The following is a 25521-nucleotide window of genomic DNA, read 5'->3' on the forward strand; positions in this document are numbered from 1 at the left end:
TATAATATTTATTTGGATGTTAATTATTTATGTTATTAATAGACTGTGATAAATGCTGTATATTAGTATTAAGTATTTTCTACCTCGGACGCTGCTATAGTTTATATTTATATAAACATTTCTAAAAATAATTAATTGGGCAGGTGGAGTTGTGAGTACTAAATAAAATCATGCATAACGTTGCAGTGCGCATTCCTATAGAAGTGATGTCATGGAGTGACGAGGCAAGGAGGAGATTTGTGGACAATTTTCGCAAAGGTAGCATCGAGATGTTCCGTGCTAGAGGTATGATTGTTGGCTGTGCCGGGGCAGGAAAGACAACTATTCTCAAAAGACTTCAACGAAATCAGACGGAAGACCTGAATACTAACACTAAAACTACAATTGGTCTCGAAGTCCATAACGACATATTTGAAATAGTTTCGGACAACCTAGAAGGTGAGTTTTCTCTTTGTATTGATAAAATGATGCATATTACTTGAACGTCCACTAGATCTATAATTCATCTATTATAATGATATCATTTTATATTTAGATTTCAAACAGAATAGCAAATCTGGAAAGGACGATAATACAGCTAGTCTACATGAGAATAAACAACTCATCAGCATGACAGATTTCGCTGGTCAGGTGGCCTACTATGCCTGTCATCAAATCTATTTGTCCAGAAGGGCGTTTTATCTCTTGGTCATTGATATGTCAAAAAATCTGAAAGACATAGCATATGATCCAGAGAGACACAATCCGATTGGATCACTGTTCGAGAAATGGACTTACGAAAGTGAGTAATTCTCCAATATGTATGAACACATCATAAAACACTTATAATGTTTAGTCATATTAATGCTCACAACATCGACGTTGATTTTTGGGATTTTTTACGGTATATTATTTCAAAGGTGTAAATCGGATTATAGCCTTTTCTGGCCGTGGAATTAAAAAATTCGATTTACTGAAAATGAAAAAAAACAATACAACAATCAATGTTGAAATAATCAGACACGAGAAATCCTCAATATTTAAAAAAAATGATTGAATCATTTATAGACCAATCACAGTCAGGGTGACATATTTAAATATCGTAATGACTGCACCCACAGATAAAACGTGGATCGTTTGTTTGCAAGTAATGACAGACAAACAGTGATTACAGATCATTATTCTAAAAGGAAGTCAAATTTGAACGATTTATTAAATGAAACCCATCTTAGCAACAGAGGCTATGCGTGATAGTATAAAACTTTAAACAATTTTTGATTGGTTATTGGTCAATTTTTACCGAGTCGTCCATCCTAGGCTACGAGTTCTCTGTTTGGTTGAAATACATGTATATATATGTAAAACTTATACGGTACCACTTTTGATGCACCAGATGCACATTTCGACAAATAATGTCTTTTCAGTGATGCTCAACCGCAATGTTTGAAATCCGAAATAACTATGAAGTTTTAGAGCTAAATATAGCCAAAACAGCGTGCCAAAAAAAGTGGAGCCAAATTCGTCCAAGGATAAGAGCTATGCATAAGGGAGATAATCCTTAATTTTGAAATGAATTTCTAAATTTTATAACAGCAATTAAATATACATCCGTATGTTCAAGCTAGTAACTAAGTACTTAGCTACTGGGCTGTAGAGACCCTCGGGGACTAACAGTCCACCAGCAGAGGCCTCGACCCAGGGGTCATAATGTAAAACTTATACGGTACCAATTTTGATGCACCAGATACGCATTTCGACAAATAATGTCTCTTCAGTGATACTCAACCGAAATGTTTGAAATCCGAAATAAATATGAAGTTTTAGAGCTAAATATAGCCAAAACATCGTGCCAAAAAAAGTGGAGCCAAATTCGTCCAAGAATAAGAGCTATGCATGAGGGAGATAATCCTTAATTTTGAAATGAATTTCTAAATTTTATAACAGCAATTAAATATACATCCGTATATATATATATATATATATATATATATATATATATATATCAATATTCATAATTCAAGGACTTTCTTAATCACATAGCCACGGCTATGACCTAGTGTGTAGTCAATCAACAGATATGCTAAGTCATCAACACTAAAGTATCTGTTTATATAATAGTGGGATTCCCATATCATAATATGGCCAGCTTATTGTAACCAACACATGTGACCCATGGTTCTGAATCTAAGCAAATATTTACAGTCTTCTTTATTTTTAGATAGATGGTTAGGTGTTTCTAATGTCTTAAATCTTAGGTTCAACCTCCATCTGAAATTAAAATTGATTTGATGTATTTTTTTCTGTTGGACAACATTTTTGTTTTTTACATATTTTGATAAAATTCAAGCAAAGTAAATGTTTGCAGGGATAAAGATTAATTTGCAGTAACCATCCGTAATTTAGAGGAAAAGGTAATGGGTTAATTAAACGTACATTCCCACCAAGTCTCACTTAGACATAGTGTGAACGCTAGTGTTAGAGCAATCGTTTTACGACCCTAAATACTGAACTAATAACTATACATCTATATAAACTTTAAACAACCACATTCTACTTCATGTGATTTGAGCTTTGCCCGAATTGATTTCTAGATATAGGGCGTGTGCATGATAAAACCCGGTAGTTTTTAAAATCACATTACACAGGGACCAACTGTAAATGAAACATGCAATATCTCACTTACACCAAGAAGAATACCTAATTATCATACCTTTCAAAGGGAAGAATCACACTGATGCAACATAATTGAAATCCTTCATATATAATTTGACATTTAAATCACCATGACTGTATTGTTTCATGTAGCTAAGTGGATAAACATTGTAAAGGGAGTATATGTGTATTTCTGGTGGCATGCATCGTGATCTGATAATCCCTAACTATAATTATGATTAATTCAAAATTGGCATTTTATCGATTGGGCAACATATATGTGCACATATGTTTAAGCAATTAATTTTTTTTTTTGAAAGATGTAGTCTCATACCTACAATGGTGTGTGTATACAAATTGAATAACGCGCGTTATGCAAATTTGTTTGCACACATCGTTGCAGTTATGAGACTCCATTTTTCAAGTATTGCTGATATTTACTTTCAAAAAATCTTTTTAATGCGTGTAGTTTTTATATATATTGCAAATACCCCGCCTAATTCTGTGGGTATGTAGCGATTACGAAACAGCCGTGGAAAGCAAACTGTGATATCATAACGTAAAAGAAAAGAGTGCGCAATGCTGAAAAATATTAATAATCCACTTCTTGAATTATTTTTTTTCATAAATATCATAAAAATCACCTTGTTAAGAAAGATTACAATCTGATCTGTGTTTAAACAGTTAAATATATCTAATTGTAAACAGCGTAGGTATGGTCACTAAAGGTGCTAGTCGGTCATGTTGTCACTTTGAGAAATTGAAAGTACAAATCATTGAAAAAAATCTGCACTTGGATTAATTTCCTATTATTGTTCGGTAATATTAACCACATATTAGCTTTATCTGGCATCGAAGGGGACGGAACTGTTTTTATTCGACATTTGTGTGTCCGAGCACAGAAACAGCATGATATTTTTGTCTGTAAAAATAATATTAGGGATATTATACCATACCATCCCTTAATAGGGAGTAATGGTAATTTGATTCGTAAGTGTTATGGTATAAGACCCCTACTATTATTATTACAAAATCGCTGGTTATTGCGCTCCTGTGGGCCAAGATGCAGATACCATTCTCAACAGTGTTCATACGCCTAAAGAGATTGATAATGATTCGGTCTTTGCAGTTAAAGGCACATTCCATTCAAAATTATCCAGTGTATTTATCATAGGATTAAAGAGTAAATGTAAATATTTTCTTGTATAATATAGTGTCCAAAAAGATCGTGTATTATGTTAAAGTATGTTAATACTAACCATTGGCTATCTCACTTATTGATTTTAAAAAAAAATTATCGCCAACATTTCAAAGTTTATTCTAAGTGCTAATAAAATAAACGACACAAATTGTATAGGGTTCCTTTGCATTTATAGATCATAGTTGTACTTGTTTACAACATACAGCAATCCGCATTAAATTGTACTCTTCATTTCAAACACATCGCTAACATGATAACTTTCACAGCCATTTCTCGATTTTGTGGGAGTATTTTTCATCCTAATAATTAGTTCAAACTTCCATAATATTTCTTTCAATTCCAAATAATTTCACTCAGATATTAGCCATTCACGTAACACCCAAACATGTATAGATCTTCTGAATCCTGGGTAAACTGCACTTGATTTACACATCATAGATTCCATGTTACAAGTGTATCCAAAGTAAACTAAGTTTTATGGCCCAGTAGCTTAAAATGCAATCCATTAGAGAATATTTTAACAACCACCTAGTCCTTGACACAATGTGAGCTTTCTCCGAATTGATTTGTAGAAATAAAATAATTGATTTTTTTGTTCGATGTTTGCCATATTCGGTATTTGATTTTGTAAGATGAAGATAAATCGTAACACATTTTGTTCGATTTTGTAGACTACTTTGTTTTCTGGTTGCAATCCATCAAAACCTACTGTGACGACAAAAAGATGAAAGAAAAATTCGGGGAAGATGTGGGAGCAAATCCGGTGATATTAATTGCATCACACAGGGACCAACTAGAAACGGAAAATGTAAGATGTAACTTGTGAAAGAGGAATAACTCATCCCAGTTTTTTCAAACGAAAGTACACAAATGAATCAAAATGAATGTCAGTGGCATATTCTTTGTCTTCTGAAAATAAATAAATGTATTTCTATCTCAGTGGATCAAACCATCAATCTGGCAAAATATGGATAGCGCGTTCGAGACAAAATTTTAATTTGAGTTAACTCAGGTGACCTACTGCAACTGACCAACGTACATCCGGGTGCGCTGATCACTCTGGGGACTTTGGGACGGGACAAAAGCTGCAGAGGATTAACCAATTAAGAAAATATTCTTTACAACCCCATATCTACAAGAAAAGCTAAATGCATAGTGATGTATAACAGAAAGGCCTATACTAAAATTGTGAATTTCATTATACCCACCTGGGTATAGTTTCGGATTCCAGGGCGGGTCCAAGCTAGGTGCATGTGTATATACAGTCTATATTTATAATAAAAAAGTATCCTCTTTAATGCAATTGATACTAAATTAAAAGTACATAGGTATTCAGAATTAATAGAAGTCCTTTGCCAAAATTGTAAAATTTATTATCCTAAGGATGGGAAAGGGTTTTAAGTTCCAGAGAAGTGCCAGAAATATTACAGTGATTACTGTCTTTATCATTTGAAATACGTCTTTAAGTTTGTTGATACGGTAGAAAAAAACTAAATGCATACTGAACCAAAGCAGAAAACGATATACCAAAATTTTGCAACATGAGGGTGCTGACTTTAGGACGGGTACAGATTAGTCAAATTGTGTTGATGTTACGTATTTCGTATAGTGTACAGTATTGCACTAGTTAAGGCGCTTTTCTGGGATATTCAAGTTTTAAGAACAAATCTTCTTTTATACTGATGCTAAATATTAGAATTTAGCTAAGATATGCAGATCTGGATTTTTTTTTATACATTTCATTTGTTCATAGCGTATGCTTATTCCTTTAAGGCATATAATATACTCAGGGTTCCGTGTTTGTCCAACTCTTAGTTTCCTATAGTAGTGATGAGATTGATCACTTGTCGTTGTCTTCGCCTTTCATTTAACAACTGCTATTTTCTATTTTTAATCTTAGAAAACAAATACTTTAATAAGATGTGCGATGAGGAAATATTGTTTATACAATGAGTAACTGTCTGTTTTATCTAATTTTTTTTTATAGTTCTGTGGTGCAATCAGTTGGTTTTCTCCCGTCGGTTGCTTTTAACGCTTCTGTAAATTACCACGGAAGGAAAACAATTGTTGACACCATGTCAGCTGAAAACCTAAATATTCCTGAAACAAATCACCAAGATTTATTGAAATCCGAGCCCCTTATGTACATGTATTGTGCAGACCTTTACATATATAGTACACACATTTCGAAAACTATGATAAAATGAATTTTATTTTACTTTTTGTGTAACCGAGCAGGAATGTAGACGTTGATTTTATTAATTTATTCAGTAGAAAATAAAGACATTGACCTACAATAACAGATAAATAATATTTTAAATCAAGAATAAAAAACATAAGTGAAATATGACAATTGTAAATTCTACCCACAGTAAACGTTTTAGAAGCATACTATACTTTAAAAAAAATATGTACATGTGTTCTGTAAATAATTTAGATTAAGATCTTACAGACTCATATAATCATTACGACTTTGAAAGCAAAATTACAATAAAGCAAAGAACTTGCAATCAAAATAATTACGTACATGTCAGCTCTTTATATGGAAATGAAACATATACTTAAATATAGAAATAACATACCATAAGATGCGGAAGAAATCAGCTGGCTGTAACTCTTCAAAACGTATTACACAGGTAAATGCGGTAGATTTATACGTATACTGAAATACTATTATTGGATAAAGAACTATGAAATGACCAATGAAATTAAAGAACCAATGAAATAACATAATAATACTTTACTCAGCCAACTCAATCCAGATGCGCAATTGAACTTACGATGAATTAAATTTTAAGATTTTATTTAACAAAACGATCAATGAAAAATATCAAAACGAATAAATACATATAGAAATTCATATTTATACTATCACACTTGTATGTCGATTTAACAGTTCTATTCATATTAATTTTGACTACATGTTACTTCGTTTACCTGATCAAGATACACGGCTGGTGTGATCGATTGACGGGGGATACTAACTCCTTGTAGACACCTTATCTCATCTCTAATGTTGTCCCTCTAATAATTTGTATCTTTGTGGGATTTCATTAATACCCACATGATGTCTATATCTCTCAACTGATTCTATACGCAGGTGATTGTTCTGTGTATGATTATCAGATCAGTTTTTCAATCAAGGGAGGCTACTGACAAACACGTTGATGGTACAGGAGCTTCAACAGTCTCGTTTAAAGTCAGTGTTTTGCTAATTTTGTGGTTGTTATAACAATCTAATTTGCCAATATAACCTATCATTTGGTCAACTACTCTGTGACTTGTTTCGTAATGATTGTTAGACCGTTCTTGGCACACTGATTTTTATTACGGATAATTCCGTTTACCTGATCAAGATATAAGACTCACAGCGGGTGTGACCGGTCAACAGGGAATGCTTACTCCTCCTAGACACCTGCTTCCACATTTCGTATATCCAGGGATTCATGTTTGCCCAACTCTCTATTATGTATTGCTTATAGGAGTTTTGGGGTTTATCACTTTTAGTTATCGTCACCGTTCAAGAGACTAATCACTGTTCGTTATTATGGCTTGTTCCTTTACATATAAGATTTATTCATCATTGTCTGATTTCATGTTTTTCCACAATGATCACTGTTCGTTATATTCACTTGTTTCTATAAAATTAAACTTTGCACATGATAGAAAGATATTTTTCAGAGGAATTTTATTCATTGGATAAAATAAAACTTGTAAACTATTGATAGTGAAAAAGTTAATATTTTTCATAGATAAACAATTATAAATGAAATGTGAAGATAACAAACAGTGATCAATCTCATAACTTCTATGAGGTGGGATCAGGTGTCTAGGAGGAGTAAGCATCCTCTGTCGACCGGTCACACCCGCCGTGAGCACTCCATCCTGATCAGGTAAACGGAGTTATCCGTAGTCAAAATCAGTGTACCAACAACGGCCTAACAATCGGTATAAAACAAGTCAGACATTTAAGCCAATGATAGGTTGTGTCGGCAAACTATGAAATTATTAAAAATAAGTTTAGACTTTATATAAAATCAGGTCTGTATCCTTAAATTATGACCAACATGATATATCATTTTTATTTTCTATGATTGAAATCTATACTCCATTTAAAGCTAACATGTAATTCTTGCGATTTCATCCACTGTTGAAAACTTCTTTTGCTATTTTAATTACATCTTTTAATTAAAAAAAATCAAAAGTCCAGTATTTTAAATATTAATTAAAACTATATTCTCAAGGGCAATAAATTTACCGTATGTCTATTATGCAAGGTGAAAATAACGAGCAGTGATCAATCTCATAACTCCTATAAGCAATACAAACTAGATGGTTGGGCAAATATGGACCCCTGGATACACCAGCGGTGGGACCAGGTGTCTAGGAGGAGTAAGCATCCCCTGTTGACCGGTCACACCCGCGGTGAGCCCCATATCCTGATCAGGTAAACAGAGTTATCCGCAGTCAAAATCAGTGTGCCAAGAACGGCTTAACAATCGGTATAAAACACGTCAGACAACATTTGACCCAAAGATAGGTTGTAATAACGAATTAGATCGTTATAATGACCATAGAACCAGTATATAATGTTTCCCATAATATCCAAAATTCATTTATGCATATTTGGAAATAAAACGTTTGTCTAAACTGTTGACATTAAAAATGTGGCCATATTAGTAAAAAAAACAACAACAATTTTTATCATTCTGATTTACTAAATTGTCGGATTTGTTTATGTTAACCGATACTAATTCTTGTTTTATGTATCTGACATTTTAAAAAAAGTGGCAACATACATATTTTCTTAGGTTATTAATGAAATTAAACTAAGTTGAGTGGAAATTAATACATTTTTTTTTCCAATTTCAACCATTGATATTGATATGTCATATGGCGGTGGAACTACTTTAATACTGGAACAGGTGTCATGATCATCATATTAATTCATATTCAATGTTCTGCAATGTATCTAGTAAGAAATGTGATGAGCTAACGTCCTTTTTATTATAATATATCAATTCCAAGGCAGCAATGCATACCAAAAAAAAGGCATTGCATCAGACCGATATTATACGCATCATGAGATTCATAAGTATATCAGTTCGCTGTGTATTGACACAGAAAGTTGTCGTACTGCATGTTTTTGTCGAACAATTCGCTGTACGTTGGACTTGCATTAATTTTGCAAATTTCTTTCAAAACTCTATATTCATGGACTACCATGGATTTAAATGTAAACCATCTTCAAAATGATTACAATTCATAACGGTAAACTGCGGAATAAATTCACTAAAATTGTATTTTTAAACAAAATCAGAGACTGACCCTTCAATTTTACCGGTAATATTAAGGTAAACTATAAAACAAAATTCACCCCCATTTTGCATAATTCTAAATCCATTGATGATTGATTTGTGAATTGATAAAACATTTCAATAGGTGGGTTGCATAAGCAAATGCAAAACAAAAGTCATACTTAGTTGAAGGAAGTTTCATCTTATACTTTCAGTAACATCCGGTGTTGGGATTTATGATGAGAATTTTTTTAAAAGATGATCTTCATATTATGTAGGTAAATTCCTAATGACAAGACTATTGGTTTGACACTATATATCTATATTGTCCCCGGGAACATAGTGTGTCACTAACACTTCTTGTTGCATTTTGATAATAAACTACACAAATTTGGGAATCACCAAAACGGGTATTTACGTAATACGGATGAAATATTTAATTCCTTATGGTTACCCATGACATCTGCTGTTTGCAATCCATTTCTTTACTTTGAGTTTCAAAACATGTGAAATATATATTTCTCCCTGTCTAAATCTAAATTTGATATAGAGTCAGGACCCAGAAATTATAGAGTTTGCACTTTTCTAATGCAAATGAGAGGATATCAGTGAACAACCTCATAACTACTGTAAGGAATACAAAATTAAGAGTTGGACAAACAAGGACCTCCGGATATACTGGATATTAAAAAAATGCAAACATAATATTATTCAGATTGCCTTCGGAGTTCCATCAACATATGTATATGAATGGAATTAAGTTTAACTTTTGATGTAAATATTGTCTGATATTAATCGTATTATGATTTTCGTCATAGGTGAGAAAACACAAGAATCCTGTCAACCGTAGCATGATTGAATATCCGTTTTATGAGGAGTTGGAGAAATGCTTGCCTAAAGAACAGATATTAGGGGGTCTTATTTCACCCGAAAGGTATTTCGAAGTTGAGTGTCCACCTGGAGATCTATCTGAAGAACAAGAAGATATCATCGATAAAGTCAGGAAATGCGTTGTTCAGGCAGCAATGGGTCTTCCCCACTGGGGAGAAAAAATACCAATTCAATGGTCGTATTTTGAGCAAATTCTTCATGAAGAAAAGGAAGAGAAAATTCTCAAAAGAAAGGACTTGTGGAAAATGGATGTCATTCAATTTAAAAATGAGGATGATATGGATGACATGCTTCGGTTTTATCAGGAAATAGGGCAAATCATCTACTTCTCAGACGAGGGGCTGCGGGATGTGATTATTCTGGATGTCCAATGGTTTGTTGATGCCTTTAAAGCTATCATTACAGATCCAACGCATGTGCATGGTTTTACTCAGAAAGTGAAGGAATGGAAGGCATTTAGAGACACCGGCAAATTGTCTGATGCGACTTTATGCAAAATATGGAAGAAAAATTACGGTGAATCTTATATCAAGCACAAAAAAGAAATCATGGTATACATGGAAAAACTAGGAATACTGGCTGAGGTTGAGTCGCAAGACGAGACGCCATTTTATTACATCCCTAGTATCAACAAGAGGGATCTTAAAGAGGAAGATAAGGAAATCATTGATGCAGGAAACAAGACACCCTTGTTTATATTCTATTTTAGAAATTACCTGCCCCATTTCTTCTTTTATCGCCTGTTTGTTAATTGTTTCCGGAAATGGAATCAACTCGGAGATGATTTGTTCTTTAAAAATGCTGCCTTTTTTAAGGTTAAAGATGAGGACCATAGAATCGCTATTGCCGTCAGCAAAACGTCAATCCAGTTGCAAGTATTTACACCAGAAGAAAATATCGAGCTGAAAGAAGAGGAAACAAAAGGCATAAGGTCGGCTGTAGAGGACTTGATCAATGAAATTACCACCACATTCCACGAAAAAGTAAATTGCAAAATGGGATTTGCTTGTAAGGATCTGAACATAACGGATGAAGATGAGGATATGTTTCTACCTGAAGAAGACGTGGCTTGTTTAAAAACTAGCAGTAGACCTTGTCCGATACATCTTAAGAAAGTCGAACGCCATCGCATAGATAGAGATAATCTTCTAAAGTACTGGTACACGGTTAGTATTTCAGACACTTTAAGAACAATGTACCCCTTGGAATCAATTCGTGGTATTTACAAGTAGTCCATATTTTACTTTATATTCTTACTAGCTGGACTCCATGGCTAAGATTTCATACACTTAAAACTTTTGAAACGGGAATAAACGGTCTTTCTCTAACTAACGGGTGCGTTACGCAAGCTTCACTTACACTTCAGTTGGCGCTATTGCACACCATTGTTGTACAACGTTTTGTAATCACTTCAACAAATTTCTATTTCGTGTTTCGACATGACAATAAAGTACCCAATTGATAGAACTTGTATCTTTTTTAATCAAATCACGCGAATTGCTCTTTCTTTAAGCTCATGATTCGATCGTGAATGAATGCACGCCATATTCAACATAGAATAAAGCAAACTTCTGTATCCAGCATATGTAAAGAAACACCAGTTGGACGGTTATTGCATTTTACACGGTAATGTGAAAATTGCCTGTGGAATAAAAGGAGATTGATTGATTGTATATTGTTTAACGCTCCACTTGAGAATTTTTCACTCATATGGGGATGTCCCATTGCCGGTGAAGGGCTGCAAAGAACATGACCCACAATATGCCATTTTTGGCCTACCAAATTTGGAAAAATTAAAGAACACTTTAGAATAAATCTAAGATGATATTTTTTATCCATAACATGAGCCAAGTTGTACTGCGCAATCGTTTCCTCACACCGGATGTTTAAAGCACTCAAGTAAGTGCCCAAACCTACCGCAGTTTGACGTTTTCCGGGAAAATAGCATAAATTTGCCAACTTCAGTCTATAAATTCACATGGGCCGCATTACTCACGACTCAATTTTGTAAACTAAAATTAAAATGCAAAGTTAGATTAACACTTTCCATTAAAAAAATTAACTCGTAATCAATACGGCCATGTCGAACAAAAATAATAATAATAACAAAAGTGTCGTCTGGAAACGTCAGATTCCAAGGAAGTCAATACATACACCTAACGCAGTTGATACGACTCAAAAAGAAACAGCAAAGAGGTGAGTTTTTATGTTGTTATATCTTTTTTAAATAAAAAAATCAATATCCAAACGAGTAAATATGAGAGTCATGGCCTATGGTAAGAAAGTAAGGGGAAAGGGGGAGGAAGGGGGGGGGGGGGTAATTTCACCTATCGTGTATGTTTGATTCCGAAGTATGTTCTGATGGCTTTAAAAGTACCGATTTCCCTACCTTTTGTTACTTTAAAAATTATATTGTTCGAAACAGAATGAATGTTCGAATCAAACGTACAGTACAAACTTATGCGGCCATACGGAATACCCCACTTCACACAGGCCCAGCATGTACACATGTATTACGCATGGGGATGTGCGATATATATACAGACAGTATGTTCTATCGTATGAATTTGTCGGTTGGTTCTCACAATTTTACAAATTTTGTACGTTTATTATAGGCTACAGTTCAAAGTTTCTTATAAGATATGAAGTCTGTCAATCGTAACTGTAAAGTTGTAGCAACGTCTTACACTAACAAATGTCCGCATATTACGGCAATGTCAAACACGGCTGTTGGCTTTATCTACTTTACATTTGTACTTGAGAATATGGACGCACAATATTCATACATCGAACGGAGAGGACACAATTTGTTTTGTTTTCTATTTTAACTTTTTAAGTTCGTAAATCCATAAGTCCCTTGTATATACGTAGAAAGAAACCTACAAAAACACACAGAGAGTTTGTTTTTAATGAAATCGGTTAATTTAAATACATAACAAATTATATCTTGTTAAATAATATTTGACTGAACTTGTGTTGAAATATAGAGTATTCATTTAATTATATTTATTTACTTTTTTTCGGTTGAAGGGCAATAACTCTAAATGGAAAACATAGCTTACTAGAGGTGGGTCCTAGTTTTTTTTTTTTTTTTTTTTTTTTTTTTAAGTTTTTTTTTTTTTGTTTTATATATACACATGTATATCAAACGATTTAATTGATTTTATAATTTTTATTTCGTGCTATAGACAAAATTGATATTGAAAAGACATGTTTTAAATGTTAGGAAAAAAACCATCTGTAAAGGTGGAACAGCACCCCCCCCCCCAAATGTATTACAATACTATTGATAATGTTTCTATTATCTTATATCATATTATATCATGTATGGAGATGTGCATGGTTTTTACACCAGTTTTCTTTTTGGATTAGGAAAATGGTTTACTTTTTCCTTAAAAGAGGACTTTGGAAGGGTCCATTAAACAGACCGAGGTTGGGAGATTTCAGGCTCTCATGGACTTAATTTCCGTGGAAACGAGGGGGTTATTTATATTCGGTCTTTCCTACCCCGGCATAGGAAAGACCGAATATAAATAACTTCCTCGTTTTCACAGAAAATTTCATGGACTACATATAGAAATAAATTAACCATGTAATATACATTGTTGTAAAACCCATACCCCCTCTATATTTCACACTGACATTAATCAACAAAACATTTGAAGATACACATTTTCAGTTTATTAGTGGAAAAAAATAATTCCAAGTTTTTGAATACAATTTATTAATTGATTCACCAAGCATTAATTAACAAGTTAATTGATTTATAATTAGATTTTAAGAAAAATAACGTAGGCTAATGGGTTTTAACATGAAGAAAATATTTTCATCCAACCCAAATTGTATAATTTCAATTACATGTATATGACATAAATATTTCAGATCTGCCAAGGAGTGGTCCCAAATTCTTTCTCTGTTTCAACTGTCCATGGAGAGTAAAACTAAAAGACAGATCCAGGATTTCAAAGAAATATAGGACAGTGATCACCACTCTGATAGGGAGGGCACCATCTGATCATGATTTTCTGTGCAACAGATGCCAGAGTGTGTGTGTTACTCCCATATTAAACAGAAGAATATCAAGTCGGTTAGGCCACAGATTCAAGACAGTCCAGCACCATCACCAGCAGCAGCAGGTCTTCCAATTAGTCCTCCTTCTGTATCACTCCCATTCCCATGTACATCAAGAGGGTACACTTCATGCTGTATCTGCGAGTGACCAGGTCCAAAGTTAGTTGTAGTCCCAGTAGGAGTAAGGCATGAAATCTTCATTTCAAAAGAAGCCATCATTCCTGTCGGGGCTCGCTGCTGTACAAATCACCTACAACAAGACATAGAAAAACTTGAACCTATTGTTGACAACACTATGTTCAACAAAACAGGAGTGCCACAATTAATCAATCAAGTTTTTGAGAGCTGAAGTTTTGAGAAAAGAGAAAATAAGGTTGGATTTTGACAACAGTGAAAGTCTAACAGTGAGCATCAGAATCTCCTGGGAACCCCTAAAGCTGCTTTTAAGGACTTGCTGACATATGTAAATATGAAGAATATGGAAACTTTTGCTAGATAAAAGCTTTATAACCTTTCTACCAGTGATGTATTTGTTGACAATAAAAAGGGTATTTGATTGTAGCAGAATAATTACTTATTTTAAACTACTAGTATTATCATTATGATACTTCACTGGCAAATAACAGACAACAAACATGATTTGTAAATGTTATCTCCTGTATAGATCTACATGATACTTCTATTTTGGGAACATTATGAAAATAGGCTAATTTAGATTATTTCTCATTCTGTGGCATTTACAAGCATGTATACATTACATGTAAATGCAATATAATCCAAAAAAATTAAAACTACAGAGCCTTAGGATATATTCTATTTCAAATATGTATCTAGATGCAATTCTATTCAAATCTACATTAATCTGTTAATGCCTGAAATATTTTTAGATCACAGCTCATGAATTACGTTCTGTCAGTCAATAATGTATTGCACAAACATTTAAAAAAAGTGTTGGTTAAAAGACCTCAGTATCTTTACATGATTAATACGTATAGGAATATACAATTATTGATAAAGATAAATACAGTAAAATTTATACAGTATCATTTCTCAAATCGTATTTTCAGAGTCAATAATGTGCTGACTCTGATCCCCTATATCGGTGTTGTGTTGTTATTATTCACGCTATGGAATCTACATGTACATGTAACAAAAAAGATCATTTGATACTTACTATTAGGTGTCTACAGTACTTTCCCTTTAATCAGGTTTCACAGCAAATGCTCGCTGAACGTGTAATTCCGAGTAAATTCGAATTGAACATGTTTCGACGAGACGCTATGTCAACTCATTTCGTTACCATTGATATCGATACTCGGTCGTTTTAATACCAAAAAAAAAAAAAAAAAACCAACAAAACTATGGAATATGATATGAAACAGAATGGTTCCAATTATTCACTTCTTTCACCATGTAAATAGACTACATACTATATTTATTCTTCTTCTTATTTCAGTATTTTAAAATTCAAGTAAAAATAATTTAAAAGTAAAGTTGAACAATCACGGCTTTGAACATCATTTCCAAAATATTTCTTATTTCTATTTCCCAAATTTGGTCAAAAATGCTTATTATGATAATTGGATAAGCCATTCTAGCTATTTGAGTGCATATACCTTGATATATTCAGAAATTTATAGGTTCATGTACATTGTACATGGTCATTGGAGGTTTATTGTTGTGACGTGTATCCCGAAATGTTAATTTTTTAACATTAAATACCACAATATTCAACGTCATAGTAACAAAAAAGTATAGAATATATGAAAAAAAGAAAAACATTTATAGAAAGCCTATATCCCGAAGATTATTTTATACGGAAATTTTCAATATTCCAGGCTAGGCCATTTTTCATGGTTCGTGGGTCATGTTCTTTAGGCGTATGCTCGGCACTTACGGCTTTTAAGCAGGGAGGTATCTTTATGGTGTCACACCTGCTGTGACACGGAACCTCAGTTTCTGCGGTTTCATGAAAAGGCCGGCCCATTTGGTCGCTTATTACACAGCAGGTGTGGTACGACACCCCCCCCCCTGCTCAAAGGCTGTAAACGCCGAGCATATGCCTAAATATTGCAGCCCTTCACCGGCAGTGTTGACGTCTACATATGAGGCACATATTCTTGAGAGGGACTTTAAACAATATTCAGTCAACGTGTAATCGATGTCGGATGACAAAAACTTGCGGAATTGTTTATACTTCTCCCCGCTAACTATTTGAAGTAAGATATTTACCCGACATCGATCTTTTGACCTCGCCTCTAAGCATCCCCTATTTAAGGGTACGCCCACTATGAGCCCTATGTCTTGATCAGGTAAACAGCATAATCAAAAGCAGTGTGCCATTCGCAGAATTTGACTGAACCCCTTCATCTCTCATTTGACTCTTACTTTTTACTTTACAACAGTTATGCATTTTGCAGGAAACAGTAATTCTTTTCTTCCATATGCGTGATTGTCATTTGCATTAATATCACCTTTTATATTATGCATACATTGTACATCATGTTATTGTATTGTCACGTGATGGAGAGTCTAGTTCCAGTCACTAACGAATATGTAAGTGAAACTTGCATAACACACCCTCTGGTGAAGATATTTTAAAGAATACGGCATAGGTTTATCATCAAAATGGAATTCAAGTATTTGGGATGTAAATTTAAAATTTCTTTTTTTAAAAACATTTTTTAAAAGTATTTGACATCATACATCTCTAATTTCTCCACATCGGTATATTTTTTCGCATTCTCCATTTGATATACCAATGTGATGATGCTTGTAGTTTATCATATCATATATTTGTAAACCTGAAAAATATTTCATAAGTAGTGTACGTCATAATGCAAAGTATGTGTCTTGTGTGTATACGAGAATGTCCTTAAAAACGTGAGAACGCGTTTACAATCGGAAATGAAACGATATACCGTTGTAAAAACTTTATTCTTAAGTATCATCTCTCTCTCTCTCTCTCTCTCTCTCTCTCTCTCTCTCTCTCTCTCTCATGAATTTTTTGTCTTTTAATTTTAGGGCGCAAATCCCAGTACACCACAGCGGGAGAGTACGTAACAACATATTTCGAGGAAAACCTGCTGCAGCCTGCATGGTACTTTGATATTTTGACCGATGTATAGATATTTCTCTAATCATTTGAAGTGACACAAATTAACTCCAGTTTGTGATATTGTTTGCTATTTCTCCTTAAGGACCAGCCTATTAGATAAGGGACCAAGAAAATCAACAGAATTTCTTATTTATCTCAAAATATATACAATTGAAGCAAATTTGTGTGCTTTGATGTTTTCCAACTACTCATATGATGAAATTGGTGTAATTGGTTACATAGTACGGGGTTTATAGGGGATTCGTTACAATTGCTCTGTATATGCTAATTAATATGCAAGCTTTACAATTATTCTTTTAAAGGAATTCCCTGGCCAGCGCTATAAAGTTATATATCCCAATTAAGTGGAACCCGGATATATTTTTTTGTTGAATGTAGAACAAAAACTGTAGATAATCGCAATATTTATTACACAATTTCAAGCTTTAGGGGCCAGTCCCTGAAATGAAGAGCCAGGAGGGATCAAAATTACTCTGTAAAGAATTCACAATGTACAACAAATATAAAGCATTGGTGATTTTTTTTTTCATTTTGACGTTGTCCAACTGATGACAGACTTTAAACAGTGGCCGCCACTGCAAACACTTTTTAGAGATGGTTCCGTTCCGAATTTCTTTGATTACTTTAAACGTGTAACCGTTTCATCCCGCGCAAAGTGTATATAGGGTTGATTGTTCTTATAATTCAAGATTATTTATATGCTTTCAAGTAATCTCATTCCACTCACAAAAAACCCCGTACAATTCACATCGAAATGTTACACCAAAGCCCAGGATCCACAAATCGTAATGTCTATATTATTGGCAATAGTTGATTAATTAGTACCCAGGCCCAGCAATAGATGACACTACATGTCTGTATTTAGCTATACTGTAAAATACTACAGCAATGATTATACTTGTGTGTAATTTATGCCAATATTTTTGTTCATCTGAAATATATATTCTTGCATATGTTAACATTGGTATATACTGTGTAGCACTGTAAAAAGTGTATGTGTGTGTGTGGGGGGGGGGGGGGGGGTAGGATTCCAACTATTTGTGACAAAAATTTACGAATATTAGTGTTGAGGTCATGTTTTTTTTAAATGCTGAAACTTGATATCATAACGGTTGGGGCCTTATCATGCTTGAATAATTTTGTGTAATGTCGGGTTAAAATGTTATTTTCGACGCCATGTTTGCGTTGACAGCAGACAAAGTTTTAACAGATATCGTTGTACCACATACTGTCGGAGGAAATTTCTTATTCTACTCCAAAAAGTCGGAAGAAGGTGTTGCAACACGTTGAACAGAAATATCAGACGCTGATATGGCTACGTCAACAAACGGAATTATAGTCCGTTCTTGGCACACCGATTCTGATTACTGATAACTCTGTTTACTTGGTTCACGACGGGTGTGACCGGTCGACAGGGGATGCATATTCCTCTTAGGCGCCTGATCTCACCTCTAGTATATACAGGGGTACGTGTTTGCACAATTTTCTATTTTGTATTGCTTATAGGAGTTGTGAGATTGGTCACTGTTCGCTATCTTCACCATTCATGAAACCGTGAGATCTCAGTTCGAATGGAGCTTTAATGGATATTTGAAGGCATGATTAGACATAAATATAGTGGGGGAATATGTTTGGATTTTTTATGATAAATGTTTCAGACAGCGAAGCAAGAATACAAGGACATGAGGCTTCAACCGTGCGCATTTTATTTTTCACGCCATAACCGAAAGTGTTTATAAGGGGTAAATCTGTAGCTCTCTGATATGCCCCAATAGTTTCTCAGAGAGCTATAGTTCTACAGGTAGTTTGAAGTTAGACATAAACTGAAGTTTTGTGAAAATCAACGTACTTGACCTTCAACCTTTGAATTTTGTAATCAATAAGCCGTTTGGATGTATCTCAATCTATCATGATGCATTGTTTGTAAACACCAATATCAACTTATATCTGAATAAGAATATCGTTTAAAATAAGCTATGTACTTTTAATGACATGGGACATTTAAATGTAGTCGGTATATTTTTATTTGGACCAATGTACATGTATAGATTGTCTCTTTTTAAAGTTCTGTTGATTTATGTATTTTTTCAATGAAATTTAAAACATTTAAATGCACTCATGATGGATATGATTTATCGGGGTTTATCTTCACAATGGACAGTCAAAATGCAACGCCAAAAAATCAGTCTATAATATCTCAATAAGTTTCTAAAGATATTTTCACATATTAACCAATAGTAAAAGCATACTACCAAAACATTTTGTTTAGTTGATGCATTTCAGAGAGAGAGAAAAGTCATCTTGATTTGTTTGTACTAATTCGGATGTAAAACTTTAAAGAATGCAGATGACGTTCAGTTGATCATGTATCTTTAATCAAATTATGTACATCCTAATAAATTGGTTTGACATGTATTATTGTTATTTCGGATTTCAAACATTTCGGTTGAGCATCACTGAAGAGACATTATTTGTCGAAATGCGCATCTGGTGCATGAAAATTGGTACCGTATAAGTTTTACATGTACCTGTGAATACCTTCTTTGATATGAAAGAAAAAAGTTCAGAAAGTCTAATGATATTCAACATAACTTTCCGATCAATTTTCTTTAAATGTATCTGATGGAAATGCCATTTTCCGGGGAAAATTCGGACTAGATTTACTTTCTTTGTATTGGTATCATATAGAAAATGTATTGCATTTTACCTATTAGTATCCGGACACATACTGTATTAATGGTGATCATTAAATGTATTCAAATCACAACCTGCTTGTTTGTATGCATACCTTGGGATCTACCACAGCTGAAGTTTTGGTTTTCAACGTTGGACACATCGGAGGCCGTTTCCCTGGAAATCAATTATTGTAGCAATGTAAAAAGTGTTAATTTTTAAACATGATAATCTCCCCTCTGTGACTAATCTACGGTCATAAAATATTTATAATTCCTTTAATTTCATTATCATATCCCCTTTATTAGTTTATAAGATGTTACTAAAACGAGGAACGGAAAACGGAACAAAAATAAAGAATTAGAATGATTAATGTAGCTAAGATAACACCAAATATTGGAAAACACACTTTATTAGGATTAAAATCAAAATTTGGGAATTGGTTTACCAGCGGTAAATTAATTTTATCTTAAAACTCTGCATCATGAATTAATTAAGCGAAGTTAAATATCTGTACTAAGAATTTACAAAGTGTTTTACAAACATTTTGAAATGTCGCCATTGACAGGTGTGTTAGCGAGTAACGACACCTATTGGTAGATAAAGGAAATAACACACCCCGGTGGCAAAACGGCATTAACGCACATTTACATGTAAATTTACACATAATACCGTGTATGTGTATAGTATATTTACAACAATGAGTGAGGTATGCATATAACAACGACAATTCATGATCTTAATATATCAGTAAGTTAAACGTCTTGTGTTTGATATATTATTTTTAACAAACAGAGACATTGTGATCGCAACACTCCAATCCCAAATAGGGAGGACATCTTACAGTTTATTTCTAAACTAAATACCCATGTCTTAATATTGAAATTAATAATAGGATGACTTCATTGCATGCAAGCATAAATTATCTGTTAGTCTTTTAGCTATTTCATATCTGTTAATTTCTCATAATATGGATCGTAAACGTAACCCTAGTTTTCATTAATTCTGTTTCGTTTTCTTTCCCAATGTATCTCTTCGGGTTCAACACTAATCCGCAGGATGTCGGTAAATATTCGAACTTTCACATAAATTCATCCCAAATGAGACAACCTTTCATACAAACCGGACTTGTTCGCTTTACAATTTGATGTGATACATAAATACATGTACAGGTGTAGGACTAAATTACCAATAAAAGCAAGTTCCAATTTGAGAAGATCATTTGATGCAAAACATAAATGAATACATGTATTATAACCAGCTGTAGAAGTAAAGTAGGAATAAAATCAAGTTCGATTAAGAAGGTTGTGTTTGGGGAAAATTCTTGAAAAAAATATTTTATCTTCTACAAAGTTTTGTTGGGGGTGGGGGGTATTCATTGGATATAACATTTGAAAATTCAAGGCTTTTTCAGTATGATTTTTTCTTTATTAATATCTTTATGGTAAGTTAATGATTTTAAAATACGTATGCATTAGTATGAAGAATATGAAACGGTAGGTTCTGTGGATGACTTCCCGCTCTCTCTGTAATTTCTGCTTCCCTTTTTCATGACAAACCTAAATGCTGACCTCCTCATGACACATTACTGCATTCAATATTTTCCGTTTTACGTTCCGTTCCGTTTTCTGTTTCGTTTTTCGCTCTGCGTTTTAGTAACATCCCGAAGTCGAACGGGTTTTTAGGTCATGATCCTTTGACTGAAAAATAAAAGGATGGATTACCAGTTTTTCGGACTTTTTTGGTTGTCATTGTAGATATTCATCTAATATTTGGTGCCTTGATTTGTTATAACAAGTAACATATCATATTTTTTCCCGTTGATTTTCACTGAGTTATGACCCTTGGGCTCAAAAAATATCATGCTTGCAGATATTCATTTAATATTTGATACGGCTTTACCATAACAAGTTACATGTTGAGGTGGTTCATTACACTAAACTTTCATTCATTGGCTCGTTTAAGCACCTCCTATGAAGTATGGTTTCACAATTGAAACAGTGGTACAAGCTCTCAGTTAATTTACATTATTTTCTGTGATTTCTTCCGGAATTATAAGAAAGGTGTTTTGTTCGAGTCTAAATTTCGCTGTAATTTGTTGCATTGTATGAATATCTAATAATACATGTTTAGAAGATTGAGATACACGTTCTATCTTCTAGAGCAAAAAAGATTTGGGAAAATTGAAAACGTTATTTATCAAAATGTTGTTTTTTTTAATTTACGGATACATTTTTTCAAAAACATATTAATGATTACAAAAAAATGTATTACACACATATATTTTGAAAATGTAAAAGAGAAATTGAAATGAAATGGCCACATTTTAGAAATATGAATACATTTTAATTTGGAATCAAACGAGAGAGAAAAGAGTACCGATCCCGCTCAAAATTGATATAAATTACTAAAATAATCCTATTGTTGCTAATTGTATGCACTTTTCATCAATAAATTAGATTCTTTTATGACTTCATTTAATTTGTAAACCAATTTACACCAAAGGAATGTAATTTTCTGATCACAATGTTCACTATGACTTCTCTTTTATAGTTCCGATCAGGGTTGGTTCAAATTTGAAAAATCGAAATATTTCTGAATTTTCGCCGGTTTGTATCAAGTACTTTTTAAAATAGGTAATCGTTGAATTTGGGTGACAACAACGAATCGTCCAGGTATTGAATAATTGATTGGTTTTTTAACTTATTTATGGGACCCAATGCAGGAATGATGCAAACTGATTAAACAATGCACTGCATGAACAGTATAGTATCAATAGTGCGGAAACTATGCAATAACTTAAGAGAAAAGATGGTTTCCGCAAGGTATCAGCTTGGAAACGTCCAATTAACAAGGGGTTACGGAGTATGCAAACCTTGGCTATCCCCGATTCCCGGTGGTTTACGCAGCATAAACTTGCTGAACCCTCACCGTTTTTGTACTACTGAGACTAGTCACCACCCAAGGTTTACGTAGTACTGAGACTACTTTATGACCCAGATTTACGCACTACAGATACTTGTTAATGTGAATAGCATACCTTTATCTAAAAATATGACAACACAACTGAATCATAGCTAAACATTTTGATACTAGGGATATATATTATGTTCCTGAAATTTACAAATCGTTTAACAATGGTTTATGCAATCAGATTTCCTATTCATTGAACAAAGCGTCTACAAGCTAAGCTATTACAGACCACACATTTAAACAAGACACAGATCTTTCAAATACAATGATTTTACTGAAGATTAGATGACTTATGTAAATATTATAGAATGATAACACTAACAATCTTAAGTTTGGTTAAAAAATCTAGTACTGTACATGTACAAAATACTAGTATAAAAACATTCATGTTTTTTTTTAAAATAAATTAATTTTTATTAAGGATGAACTGCGCAAGGATTAAAAGAAGCGTTGACCGTGAAGGTAATCATTTTGCTTTGCCGTGTAATTTATTTTTCCAATTTGAAAACGTATAACAAAATTTGGTAACAGAAACGACGTTTGGGCTAAACGTGTGAGCCAGACAACTTCAAGACACGCAGACAGAATGTATGGAACGTGTGTTTACTCTTGACATCACACAACACACATCTGGTGTGTCCAGTGGTCCGTTTTTGTCCAACTATTCATTTTGTATTGCTTATGAGATTTATGAGATTGATCACTGTTCGTTATCTTCACTTTACACTTTTGACCTACCAGAAATGTAATATTGTGCGTTTTGTTTCTTCTAATGATCAAAATTTTATAAAAATCTACAATAACATATAATATTGACGTTAATTAAATCTGACTCATTACAATATGAGGAATTGACTGATTGCGACCCACAGGTCAATCGATCCATTGCGATGTTAACATTATCAAAATGTTACGCATTTCAAACTTAAAGAGAGTCGGATCAAGCAATTTTCTCCCAACTGAAAAAAGGATTTTTAGAATAAAACGTCAAAATCTACATTTGCTCATGGCCGGTTACGTATCTCGGATTTAGACCCCTGGTCAATGATACCGGGTTTGAATCCAGATTTACGCGTTGTAGACAGGTATGGCTGAGATGAGAACGGCTCAGAATTACGTATATTATGAACCAGGTGCGCAGGAGATTAAACCCAGCTTTATGTATTTGGATGTACTGGACAGATTTGGCAATATCACCTTGTAGAAAGGTTGATAAGAAGAGAACATAATGTTAGAAACAGACTTGATCCTATCATGTATTATAATGATACAGATTTTAAAAAGAGATGTCGACTTAACAAAAGAGGTTGATTTGTCTATTCTAGACGACATTGATGGTGGTTTGGACAATGGAATTCTGCACAATCCATGGGTCCCTACATTTAATCAACTGTTGATAACTGAGGTATCAAGGTAATATCAAACTCAAAGTTTGTTATCAATAAATTGGGATTTGTTTCGAGGTACACAGATGTAACGTGTCGAGAATCATTAAAAAATATCGCGTGTAATAGTTTCTTTGCCATTCTTTAGACAATAATCATGCAAAATTTCTTGGAAATAGAATTGGAGATGTCCAAAGAGCGATAAAGTAGCATACCTGGTGTTGCGGGACTGATAATGTACTCACATTCCCCGTATTTCTCCAGAAGGGGGATAATGCTGAACTGTTTAGAAATAGGAACAGTTATTTTTCTAACTAATGTTTAGGCAATCTATTACCACGATCTCAAATTAATAAATGTTGTGGTACGATTGTATGACAATATATACAGCAGTCGAATGTTTATAGAATTCAAAATTAGATTTGTGCAAATTTGAGCGCAGAGAGATAAAGTTAGTTTTTTCTTTGATACCGTTTTGCCATCGTTTTGTTTATTCTCGACGATGTATTTCCTGGAATCAATTACGGCAATTCCAATAAAACGGACTTTTCCAATGCTGTAACATTTGAGTTATGAGATTAATCACTATTTGCAAAATGCTGACTTTAAACGAAACTGTTCACACCCTCTCATTATCATTATATATAAATGACAAATTTCAATATAGAGTTGATGTAATACCTATTTACTTTCAATGTATAACCGTATGTTCTTGAAGAAATTGTTCTTGAAATTCATAAACGTATACATCCAAGTAACAGAGTCCACTCCATGTTACACAAACTACATATAAACTAGTAACCGAATTTATCAGCAATACAAACCAAGATGTCTTACATAACTTTACTGGTAATGTAGTGGAATATGTGTTCACGACTCTGTGACGCTCAGACAAAATGCATTGTTACGGCACGTTTGGTCACATTGGCACGTTCGGTCGCCTGACAATGATACGTGCGGTCGCTCGGTGACCGAATGTGCCGTGAGGGTGGACACTAATGGTCGTCAATTTTAGGTCATAACCTAGCACGAATGGTCGCCACTCAAGCCCCCTGTCCCAAACGCCAACTTTTCATTTGTTTTGCAAAATGGGTGTGTGTTCATGTGTGTGTGTGCGTATTTGAGTGACGGTGTGAGTGTGTGCGCGTGTGTGTGTGCATACATGTGCGTATATGTGTATATATGTGCGTGCGTGTGTGCATATGTGTGTGCATTCATGTGTAATAAAGTTTGTTTTGCATTACACACGCACGTACCTGCACACATTTGTGACACAAGTCC

General features: G+C 33.7%; 1 protein-coding gene across 2 annotated transcripts in view; it reads left to right on the forward strand.

The window, feature by feature from the left end:
• Nucleotides 1–19621, forward strand: part of LOC130046575 (uncharacterized) — a 57378-nt gene extending 37757 nt beyond the window's left edge. Inside the window, exons 5-9 of one of the 2 annotated variants that reach the window (XM_056159226.1) lie at nt 187–438; nt 536–781; nt 4504–4640; nt 9948–11186; nt 17116–19621. In XM_056159226.1, coding sequence (XP_056015201.1) covers nt 187–438; nt 536–781; nt 4504–4640; nt 9948–11186; nt 17116–17154 — 1913 coding nt within the window. In that variant the 3' untranslated portion in view covers nt 17155–19621. Of the gene's footprint in view, nt 1–186; nt 439–535; nt 782–4503; nt 4641–9947; nt 11646–17115 lie in introns of those variants that run through there. The other variant, XM_056159225.1, reaches the window with a different exon arrangement.
• The last annotated feature ends 5900 nt before the right edge of the window (nt 19622–25521 follow it).

This window comes from Ostrea edulis, chromosome 3 (genome assembly GCF_947568905.1).
Source record: "Ostrea edulis chromosome 3, xbOstEdul1.1, whole genome shotgun sequence".
NCBI lineage: Eukaryota > Metazoa > Mollusca > Bivalvia > Ostreida > Ostreidae > Ostrea > Ostrea edulis.